Genomic DNA, 11,410 nt, shown 5'->3' with positions numbered 1-11,410 from the left:
AGCATCAACCTCAACATGTAAAAGTTTATTGAGCTCATAAAAGGAAAACCTGAAATAAAAAGTAAGATAATTTTGTTACATGTATTAGAGAAATCAAATGACATTGTGCTGTTAACATGTCTGTTTTTTATTATGTTTTGTGCATTTTTGTAGGATTCTGAAGTTTCTGCAGACTGGTAATTTACTCACCCCGATGTCATCCAAGATGTCCATGTCTTTCTTTCTTCAGTCGAAAGAGCCTTTGAAGCTGCATTGAGACCTATGATTGAGACTGACATTTGGACCTTCAAACCGTTGTCCATTATATTGAGAAAAATCCTGGAATGTTTTCCTCAAAAAACTTAATTTCTTTTCGACTGAAGAAAAAAAAAGACATCTTGGATGACATGGGGGCGAGTAAATTATAAGCAACATTTTTTTGAAAGTGTACTAATCCTTTTTGGGTTTAAAAGTTTATAATAAAAGTTTATAATAAAAGATAAAAGTTTTGTAGAGAATTTCAAAAGCTTGTTGCGATGCGTACATTACCCTTCAATGTGCTGTTACGTCAAAATCTACTAATAAAGATACTTTAAGTAGAACAATAACTGTTGTGGGTTGTCATTTACACCTTTTTTTATTTTGGGGAAACAGATGAGAGAAACCTGCTGTTTGAACCATTAATAGAGATCTTCACAAGCATATGGTTCACCACAGATCTGTGCCTGTGGAGACATTGGGTCTAATCGTCTGGTTTTGTTGATGAATGTTGAGGTTTCCAGACAGCCATTGATGTGAAAATCGGATGTGCAGCGAAGCCCTCAGCTTGATATCCCCCCTTGGGCAATTAAATGTGTGTCTATGAGTGTGTGGTTTTTAGTGCTGCTCTATATTTGTGTAATGTCTCCTTTGAGATTATATCCTGGCAGTAAACATTGTGTAGCCTCCTTCAGAGTCCCAATCAAGTCCCTAGATGGTTTTTGGAGAGGGTCTGGTACACAGTACTTCATCTCTCCTCTTAAGTCTCTCGAGAGGTTACAGCCTGCATCTCATTGTCTGCATTGATCTACAGACTGCACAAGGATGATGATGATGATCAATATCTGGATTAGTGGAGGCAGGTGCATCTTTGTCCATCTCTCCTTGGCTTTAACCTCATCACCAAAATGCCAATCCAGTCACAAGCTGGAGAAGAGAGGACTGAACACAGACAAGGCAGAGTCCTTCACTCACATTCACATTGCTGAATGCTGTATTCACTCACTTGCTTATGTCTAATGCCAGGACATCAACAGAACGTGTCTCTGCTCACAGCCACTACACTATATCTACATATCTGTGTTAATTGACGTTTGCAGTTTGCCAGGTTGTGTAGCTCCTGCCTGCCGTTGCCATGGCAGCAATCACAGGGCCTCAGCTGGCGAGTTAGTGCTGCCCTATAGGCTGTCTATCTCAGCGCTCGTTTCTCCAAGCCTGACAGCCGCCTCAGCAGGCCTTTTGTTTGAGGGATTTTTCATAAGGCAAATAATAATCCCATGTATTAAACATTCTTAATTATTAAACATTCTCTAAAATTATTGGTTTATTTTATTGGTTTAATTTAGACATTTTCAGCATTCACCACAATTAATGTATTTTTATTTTATTTAAATTGATGCATTTGGGCATTCCCTAAAATCTATGAAGATGATGGTGATTATTATTTAATTAATTAAAATGAAAGCGTTTAGGGCCTAAAATGAATGTTATTTTATTTTATTTTTGCCATTCCCTAAATTAAATACAAATTTATTTTATTTTTTTATTTAAATTGATGCATTTGGGCATTCCCTAAAATCTATGATTTTATTATTATTAGTAGTAGTAGTATTTAATTAATTTAAATTGATATATATATATATATATATATATATATATATATATATATATATATATATATATATATATATATTATGTTCATTTGTGTTTTTTTTGGCATTCCCATGTATTTTATTTTATATTAAATATATATTTTTATTGATGCTTTTGGACATTCCATAAAATCTATGATTTGTATTGTATTTATTTATTTAAACTGAAGTGTTTTGGGTATTCCCACAAAATGTTTTTTTTTTCTTTTCTTTTTTTTTTTGCAGTGAGGGTCCCCGGTTGCTCTGTCTAACAGGGGAACAACACTCTCTCTCTCTCTCTCTCTCTCTCTCTCTCTCTCTCTCTCTCTCTCTCTCTCTCTCTCTCTCTCTCTCTCTCTCTCTCTCTCTCTCTCTCTCTCTCTCTCGCTCGCTCGCTCGCTCGCTCTCTCTCTCTCTCTCTCTCTCACCTTCACAGCTGATGAGTTCAGGGTGCAATCTCACAAGGTGAAATCCATTAATACCATGTCGAGTTGATAGGTGTTTATCTGAGGAGGTGAGAAAAAGGGGTTCAGATTATTTCTCACTTATCAGAGATGACTTCATAAAATCTGCAGTTTTGTCGTTGTACTTTATTTTGAATTGAAAAAAGTTCAAAGTTCAGTAAAAGTTACATTTACTGAAAATACTTCCCAAAATGCATTCAGTGTGAATAGTAGGCCTATATTTAAAAATCTAAATGTGTTGTGAAGATTGTCTGAAAGTTCTGGTTTTCATAAACTCTCAAATACACAACCCATTCTCACTCCCAGGGCGTCAAAAACTGAAGCATGGTCAAGTGCCTTCCGCGTCACCTAGAAGACGTCGAAGGTGCCCCTAGGCGTCACTATATTGACGAACAAGGAATTCCATTGATTTCAACGGTTTGCCTTATGCGTCAGATTAAGACGCAAAAGGTAAATTAGCCGAGTATAATAGACCCTACGTCATCGCAATTTTCTAAAGCTCTGGTAAGAAATAAATAGGCCTATTAAAATTATATATTTTTTATAGCTAAGTTTCTATAGCTACATAAATGTATTTAATGTCTATAAATCCCCTTTTTAACATTATCTGTAAAGACTTTTATCTGGGCTTGGCTACCTCCAGCAACTGGAAAGCTTTAAAATCCATAACACATGTGTGTATACATATATATTTATATATATATATATATATATATATATATATATATATATATATATATATATATATATATATATATATATTGGCATACGTTTTTATAATTTATAACAAAATTATTGTGTAGGCCTACTGTGTATACTTCTGGCCTGTTTCTTATTGTAAAAAAAAAAAACAAAAAAACATTTATATTTATAGATTTGAGATCTTTAGGCTATGTTTACATTTGATGCCAGGGACATTAATATATTAATTATCAGCTCGCTATTAATGTTATCTGTAGAATCTGCGATATTACGTGCTTTTACTTTTGTGGTTCTTATGTTGGCCAATCAAAACATAACAAACTCTTACACATAATCAACCGGGTATTTTTACGGAGTAAACTTTTAATTGGTGGTTTATAATGAATAAATGTAAAATATTCTATATATATATATTGTAATATATAATAAAAGCAATGCCACCAATAAAGTTTTTTTTTTTTTTTTTTTTTTTTTTTTCTTCATTCTCGCGATAAATCCTGCCGCGCTTTCCAATGCTATACCTCGTCTTTGCACGGTAGGTTCTGGTACATACATTACATAATTTAGATAAAGAATTTCAGATTCTGGTATCATTGTACTTTTTTGTGCATCATGTTAACACGTCTATTTTATTTTATTTTATTTTTTATTAAGAATAAAAGCCATACTTAAAACCTATTGATGGGTGCTAATACCTGATGTAATGTTGCTATGTATAATGCCATTTCAAGTGTTAGCATGTTAGCTAATACTTTATAATTTGGGGTTTATCAGATACTTTATGACCTGGGATTTATGTTAGACTTCCATAATAGACTAATGAACTAATCTGAATAAGAATGAGAACTTCGACTAAGATGAAAAGAAGATTAGGTTAAAACTCTAATAACTTGTCATTAAAACATTTGTATTAATTTAGATAACCTGTATTATCTTAGATACTATATCAGTACTATTTACAATCATTGGCATGTGAACATTAAATTATTTTATTTTTGTAATATCTTTCTTTGTTTTTCCATAGGCTATACAACGAACCCAACAGTACTTTTAAGAGCATATCTATCTATCTATCTATCTATCTATCTATCTATCTATCTATCTATCTATCTATCTATCTATCTATCTATCTATCTATCTATCTACTCTATCTATCTACTCTATCTATCTATCTATTCTAACCCAACAGCACTTTTAAGAGCTTATCTGTCTGTCTGTCTGTCTGTCTGATCTTTCTGTCTATCTATCTCTGTTTTGATCTGTGTAACACTATTTCTCTATCTGTCGAGTGTCTATATACACTCACATGATGGACTTTGAGTTAGAAGAAGAGTTGAGAAATACTGATGAGCTCCTTGAAAACTTACAAGCTCGAGAGGTAAAATAAAGTTTTTGTACAAGCATTGAGTTTAGTATATTTTCTTAAAATTGTCCTGTTGATTTTATATTAAGTCACAATTAATATTAATTTCACAATGACTGTTACTTTATTGGTCAATAGTATGCATTTTTTAACCCTAACAAGACATTAAGTGATATTATATCTCTTGAATTGTTGGCTAGTCATTTGTTATGCTCTTAGGGAAGACTGGGCAAAAGCAATGTGCAGCCTCTACCCTCACCCCCTACTTTTCAATGGAGAAAGAGGGACAGCCAAGGGGAAATAATTTACAAATATCCAAGAGCAGCCAGAAGGGCAACTGTAGAACGTAAGTATAAGGTACTCACTGTATATGCTAATAAAAATGATATATTTGTATAATGCTCCATATGTGAGTCGAGAATCCATACTCCATATATACTGTATGTATTACAGTAAGAAGCAATTGCATATATATATATATATATATATATATATATATATATATATATATATATATATATATGCTTCTTAATTGTTTGCTCTGCAATATTGAACATTATGTGAAATTGTGCTTCTGTTTTGTAAATAGGACTAAGAAGTGACCACAACAACCTTTCTGGTAACGTTTAGCTACATCAAAATTATGTTGTGTGTATGTGTATCTCTTTATGTGTTTATTTCTTTCTCACAATTTTTTTTTTTTAGCAGGTCCACTTGTTGAAGAAGATGACTTGAGGGGTGGCCCTGCAAATGCCTCTGAGACAGCTGGTATACACTGAAGCAAAATATTGATTTGTGGTTGATATTTAAATTAACTTTTTTATATAGATGTGAATAATTCCATCATTAGACTTTTAAGTGCATACACAGTTATATACTTTTAGATGTAAATCTTGATTTAAAAAAAAAATATATGTTTATTAATTTGACGTAGATACCATTCTTGAAGAGCTAAAGAGGCTGTTGGACACTGAGGAAGGTGATGATATGGTTATGCCAATGCAAGATCATCAACCTCGGTCTGCATCCAATGACTGGACCATTAGAACTGAAATGAGGGAGGAGAGATGGAAAGAAGCTAGATCTTCACTTGTGGAGAACATTTTGAAAGGAGAGGATGCAAGTTCCTCATCCTGCCAACAGTGCAGATCAAATGCAGCTATTGTGCGCTGTAGGGACTGTCTCCCTTACCCTTTCCTCTGTGCCAGCTGTGATGAGAAAAGACATGGTAGCTTCTTTGTTCTCCATAATCGGGATTCTCTTGTCTCAGGTTTTGTACAACCTTTACCTCCATCCACAGGATTCTGCCAGGAAGCTGGTCAAATTTCTGCTAAACATCTTGGTAAGATAATGTTATGCTTAGTTGTATTATTGTTGTTTTATTGTGCTCTTAATATATCATGTTGTTAAATATATCTTCTTTGTTGCACAGTTCGACTGCTGCCTGTAGAAATACCTGCCCATATTTGTGATTGCAGTAATGGGACAGTCCTTGTTTCTTCAGGCAGGCCCATGACCCTCATCACTATGAATGGAAAGGAAGATTTTTGCATCACATTTTTTCTAATGTTTATTACCATTTCCTTATTGTCTTATAATTCCATGTAGCTTGTTTTACTCCTGTAGGCCGTTACAACCTTAGCATGCCTCACTTGTCCTGTGCTTTGTGTGGACATTCACGAGAGACGTCTTTGTCAGAGCTTCAGAGGAGTGGTTACTGGCCTGGCAACATCCCTGCAAGTATGCTGTTGACAACAGATGTGCTTGTCTCATTTCAAGAGATGAAAATGGCATCACCAGGGATGTCTTTTCAAGCATTTGTTAAAATGCTTGATGAGAAAACAATTCTCTTTGGTAGAGTACGTATTATTTTTATTATTTTTAATTATTATTAACCACTGGCAAGTAAAATTACTATTTTTTTTGAAGGTAGTAGAAACCTTTTCATGAATAGATTTAACTACTAAGATATTGAATATAGTGAAAATGTTATGCAATATGATTCTCAATTCAGCTATGTACACTAGCCTTAACTGATGTTAAAGTTAAGCAGACTATCCTTTATGATTATCCTTTTAACCCTTTGGAGATTCATTTAAAATAATGAGTGCTTTCAATGCTACATATAATCAAACATGTTCTACCCAGTAAAACACCAGTATTACATGTGCTTTATTTTACAGAGTGGAAAAATATCAGCCAATATCTTCAGCTGCAGTTTTAATGAATGGGTTGCAGCAAGATATGCAGTGGAAAAGATGTGCCAGGAGGAGTTTTTCACTTGTCCAGCATGCACTCCAGACATGCTAGCTGTATGTGTCGATGGAAATCGAAAACACTATCGGTTTAAAAACACAGCAAGGTACTTTTCTTTTTTTTAAATAAAGTGATTTTCTTAATTTTAAATGATGTGTTAATATACGTTCTTGATGTGTTCCTCGATAGCACAGAGAAAAGGGGATTATTTGACCATATTTTTATACAAAGTGATGTGGAGGTGTCTAACTTTGTGGACTTCGTTCGCAAAAACAATGATCACGTAAGTATTTGTATTTATGTTGGCAGATATTACTGGATAATTTAATTTACAGCTTTTCTCAAACAATTTTACACATTCCTTAAACTAAATGTATTGCTTAGAAAATAATTAAACAGACCCAGAAGATAAAATATGATGTCCTCTGACAACATGCTATGTGCATTTTACATTATGACTACTTCAGATATTTTGTGTTCATTGTTTTAAAATTAGCTTGGATTGAAGCAGTCAATGTGTAGTTTTTTAAAGAGCATAATATAACAGTTAACTCAGTCAATATGTACAATACATAGTGAGATGGATTTGTTTATTCAAAGCATTAAGCATTTTTGAGAAAGCTGTAAACTCATCTTACAAAAGCTAATGTGAATGTTCTGTAAATATTTAATCTTTTTTGTTGATCATGTGTTAAGTCCCATCATATTTAGAGTGGTCTATTTAGCATCTCTTTTGAGCTTTTTTAAAATGTTTATCATTTATGTGATCTAGGTGTCGGGAAGAGGATTGTGTGGTGCATCACAATGGACAGCGGCAAAAGAATTGGCCAAGAAATCAAGCAGCAAACTGGATGAGGAGGGATTAGAGATTGCTGTCTGTCGCCATGGCATTCTCCTTATGGCCTTAAACATGTTCCGAGGGGAAATTTTTGCTTACCCCCTCTTTCTTCAGAAAAAACTTGCAGACATGTCACAAGGGAGCATTACATTTTTCTGTTCAGATGTAGCCTGCAAATACTTCCCATATCTCCAACGTGTGTCTAAACAGTGCCCTGAGCTGCAGTCTTTACTGGACATGCATCCTTTTCTGTCTGTGATGCATGCCAAAGCACACTCTTGGAAATGTGAGGTATATTGCCATGCGTTTTAAGTATGTAATAATAAGAAGAAATGCACAAATTTTAAATGCGTTGATTTTGATTTTGATTTAAAAACTTGTTAGGTCAAGTTCAGTGGGGCCTACCAGGAAGGAGCTGGGTCAACTATTGGTGAGGAAGTGGAGCAGGTGAACAGCTTCCTATCTCGAATTGCTGTTACAAGCAAATACATGTCAAAAGCAGGTTTGTTGAATTAGGTATGATTAATACAGAATGACTTTTGTTATATACATACCTCTCATTACATTTTCTTATATTTATGTTATAGGCAGAACAGACATGATTACAACACAAGCCATGTCCTGGAATAAGCGGAAGGTTCTCAATTTGGGACAAGCTCTAGTTAACAGATATACAAAGGTATAACTTTCTTCTCAGTCACATATTGCAGTTGGGATTTTTAGGTTTTACTCATTTATTCATATCTAAATTAAAGGTGTAAAAAGTAAATCAAAGTCTATCAGTAGTAGGGGCCGTGTCCACTCATGATGGGGGAGAAGAGAGTGAGAGAAAGAGGGAGGGAGACATTACAAAAGAAGGGAATATCACTGGAAAAAGAGCAATCAAGGGAGGGGTGTGTTTGTTTGAGTTGATTTTATCCAGTGTTTCTTAGAAATTGTTTACTGCGCCTGTTAATGAAATGCAGGACTTTTTCAAGTTGACTTTGTATTTTGTAGACTCAGAAGGCTCTTCAAGTGCAGCAACACACCTTGGAGGCATTGAAGACAGAGCTATCACTTCATGATGATACTGTTCATCAGTGGGTTTCAGATGTACAGCAATGGGCAGAAGGTATTGTTTTGATTTGCTTTGTTATTATTCTTATTATTGGCAGGTAATACATAAAGCTGCTTTTATGCATTTTCTTGTGTAGAAAATGACCGACACGGGAGTGGTGATGCGAGAAGGTTGCAAGAAGAAATAGAGGGACTAACAGTCAGCATCAAAAGGCGTACACAGCGTCTGTACAGTCAAACAGGTGAAACACAAACATTGGGAATTTACCATGTTATTTTTTAACTATTATGTCATTAGATGTCACAATGTATATGTATTTATTTCTTTGTAGCTAAAAAAGTGCTGTAATGCCTAATACATTTTTTTATTTTTTTTATTCAGATAGCAACAAGCGACGCCATTCTTTGCGTCTCAGAAGGAGTGAGGAGAAGAAGAAGCTTGCTGCTGCAGTGGAAGAATACAACAGCATAGCGGATCCATCTCAGCAGCTTGGCTCAGTCGAAAACTTCTTTACAGCTGAGACTGTTGCTTGGCCTTGGCAAATCCCTTGCAGTACTGGTATGTTCTATATAACAGGGCAATTCAGTTATGTTCCCAGAGAGCCACAACCAGCAGAATTCAGTTCCAACCCTAGTCAAACACATCTGCCTGTAATAATCAAGCAATCCTGAAGACCTTGACCAGGAACAAAATTGAATAGCCCTATTCTGTAAGACAAGTCTATGTCATTGTTTTTATGAGCAGGCACTGTATATAATGACTATTTTTGTTAACCTTATTTCAGATTTGGCTCCATTTCTCACCAAGAGGAAGGTGTTTGACAAGGTGATGGCAGTGAGACGCCTTCAGGAAGAGAGAGGTCTAATTTGTAAGGAGATGAAACAGCACTGGACAGTCCTGACACAAAAGATGTCCAAATTTGAAGCACTGATTAATGAGATAAGTTCAAAATGTAAGAAAGTCTTTAAAAATGTATTTGCGCTTGTGTATATAACATTGTATTTTTTCTTAATGTATCCTTTTGTTTTTCAGCTCTTTTTCCAACACTGTCTGACACCGCATGCAAAGGTCTCCTCTGCATCGTTCGAAAGAAACATTATGAACTTAGGCATTTAATGCAGTTGGTAAAGGCAGGCTATGTGAAAATTTTCAGCCAACAAGATTTGATGTCAGAAGAAGAGAAGCTTGAACAGGAAGATGACTTGCAAGAGGAAGGGCTCTCAGAAAGCGACAACAGCTCAGATGATGAACATGATTTTCCTTAAGGCACTATCGCGATTTGTCTGGGAACTGACCGGGGTGTCTTTGAACAATAACCTTATAAATTCCACATGAATAACCTATTTGGATGATTAAGAGCTGTCTACACTTAAAAGATTCAGTAATACAGTTTACATTCAGTATGCATATTTTGACACTTTACAGTTATTCAAGGCACTTATTGTACTTGCCCAAATGAAATAAAATGTACTCCACAAATATATACAATACTCAAAACAAACTGGGATATTCACACACAATTTACATTTGACTGCACTTCATTTTGTGATTTTTTAAAATTTATCTTATATTTGGTTTTATAATCCTAGATTGTATGAATGTGTCCTGGTGTGTAAAGCACTTTGGCCGACATGTGTTTTTTAATGTGTTACATAAATAAATGTGGATTGATTGATTGATTGATTGAGCTCTTTTCCCCCTCAATTTGTATTGATTTAATAAAAGAAAAACTACATACAAATCCTTACTATGACTCTTACTGAGACCCATCTTTTTTTTAGTCAGATCAATGACATTTGGGACAAAACACCAAAATATTATCATTGCTCATACTTAGTGACGTGTTACAGTGACAAATGGCTGAAAAGTGCATATAATTATGCAAAGTACTGACGCCCAACACTTGAGGAGGACATTGTATTCTTGTTCCACAGGCCAAAGTCATTGCTTGAGAAATAAATGGAGAAGCTCATTTCATAGGTCCTTCTGCTATAACTATGAATTGGATAATAATTTGTTGGCTAGTCTGTAGCCTAGTATTATTACTATTATATTTACAACATTTCTGTGAAATATTTCTGTATTTCATCAGATAGTCCCATTATACCAATCAACAACTAATACAAGCATGATGTAAGCATAGAAAAGGGTGTAAAGAGAAAATACAGTATTTAAATATATATGTGATTCAGCACAGTTCGTTGTCCATGATTAAGGCTGCATTTATGCATGTATGTATGTAAGATAATATATGTGTATGTTATGCACATGTTTTACTGTCCTTACACCCCAGGGGCCCATAGCGCTCCCCGAAAGAGCAAAACATGGCATATTTCAAATGAATGTAGCTAAATCAAGTCTAACTATTTATGCTATGTTTACTAAATAATGTTTTACAAAGTTTTCAGACATGGAAAGGTGGTATAAAGGCATTTTAAAAAGTGCTCACAGTAAAATAACACATTTCAGCCTGCCTCTAAAATATGTCATTGAGGTTTGCACAATGAACATATTTAGACATGCCTTCATTAAAGATACTATTTATTTAATTTAGTTACTAATCGTTTTAAACTACATTACCCATACGCCTCAGTCATTATATAGATGGAACAGGAAAACATGGCGCTGCTATTTGTAGTTCATTGAAGTGGGTAGTCAGTCACGCTTAGGGTTAGGGTTAGGATCTCTGTAAATTAGTAATTTCTCTCAACATTGCTACACCCCATTGTTAATTTAATGTATTACTGACGTAATAATAACAGCAAAACATACTTTGTAACAGGAATTGTTTTTAATATGGCTTTAAGACCTCAACAGGTCCTGTGAGTTCCAATGAAACGTCAAAGGCAGTGAAAACCCAGA

The 11,410-nt window shown here is 34.6% G+C and overlaps 1 protein-coding gene across 3 annotated transcripts; it reads left to right on the top strand.

The window, feature by feature from the left end:
• The first annotated feature begins 4,193 nt into the window (after nt 1-4,193).
• Nucleotides 4,194-10,267, top strand: LOC307002572 (uncharacterized protein). Of its 3 annotated transcripts, XM_079620305.1 has the most exons (18): nt 4,275-4,412; nt 4,617-4,743; nt 4,987-5,016; nt 5,103-5,165; nt 5,332-5,625; nt 5,698-5,739; nt 5,830-5,932; nt 6,025-6,256; nt 6,581-6,759; nt 6,843-6,936; nt 7,426-7,782; nt 7,876-7,993; nt 8,079-8,170; nt 8,488-8,602; nt 8,685-8,789; nt 8,930-9,106; nt 9,333-9,500; nt 9,581-10,267. In XM_079620305.1, the coding sequence occupies exons 1-18, from the start codon at nt 4,341-4,343 to the stop codon at nt 9,811-9,813; spliced, it is 2,601 nt and encodes an 866-aa protein (XP_079476431.1). In that variant the 5' UTR covers nt 4,275-4,340; the 3' UTR covers nt 9,814-10,267. The 3 variants fall into 3 exon arrangements, with proteins under 3 accessions (XP_079476429.1, XP_079476431.1, XP_079476430.1); XM_079620303.1 differs by having other exon boundaries at nt 4,194-4,412; nt 5,332-5,739; XM_079620304.1 differs by having other exon boundaries at nt 5,106-5,165; nt 5,332-5,739.
• The last annotated feature ends 1,143 nt before the right edge of the window (nt 10,268-11,410 follow it).

The sequence above is a fragment of the Phoxinus phoxinus genome (genome assembly GCF_949152265.1).
Source record: "Phoxinus phoxinus genome assembly, chromosome: 1".
Classification (NCBI taxonomy): domain Eukaryota; kingdom Metazoa; phylum Chordata; class Actinopteri; order Cypriniformes; family Leuciscidae; genus Phoxinus; species Phoxinus phoxinus.
Note: the sequence above shows the minus strand (reverse complement) of the source record. Positions and strands in the feature narration are given on the sequence as shown.

What these genes read in the sequence shown, in the direction of transcription:
- LOC307002572 (XM_079620303.1), top strand. Translation starts at nt 4,341, where the DNA reads ATGATGGACTTTGAGTTAGAAGAAGAGTTGAGAAATACTGATGAGCTC. An exon ending in GCGTCTGTACAGTCAAACAG is followed by an intron (nt 8,790 to 8,929) that starts GTGAAACACAAA and finishes TTTTTTATTCAG; the next exon opens with ATAGCAACAAGCGACGCCAT. An exon ending in GCAAATCCCTTGCAGTACTG is followed by an intron (nt 9,107 to 9,332) that starts GTATGTTCTATA and finishes ACCTTATTTCAG; the next exon opens with ATTTGGCTCCATTTCTCACC.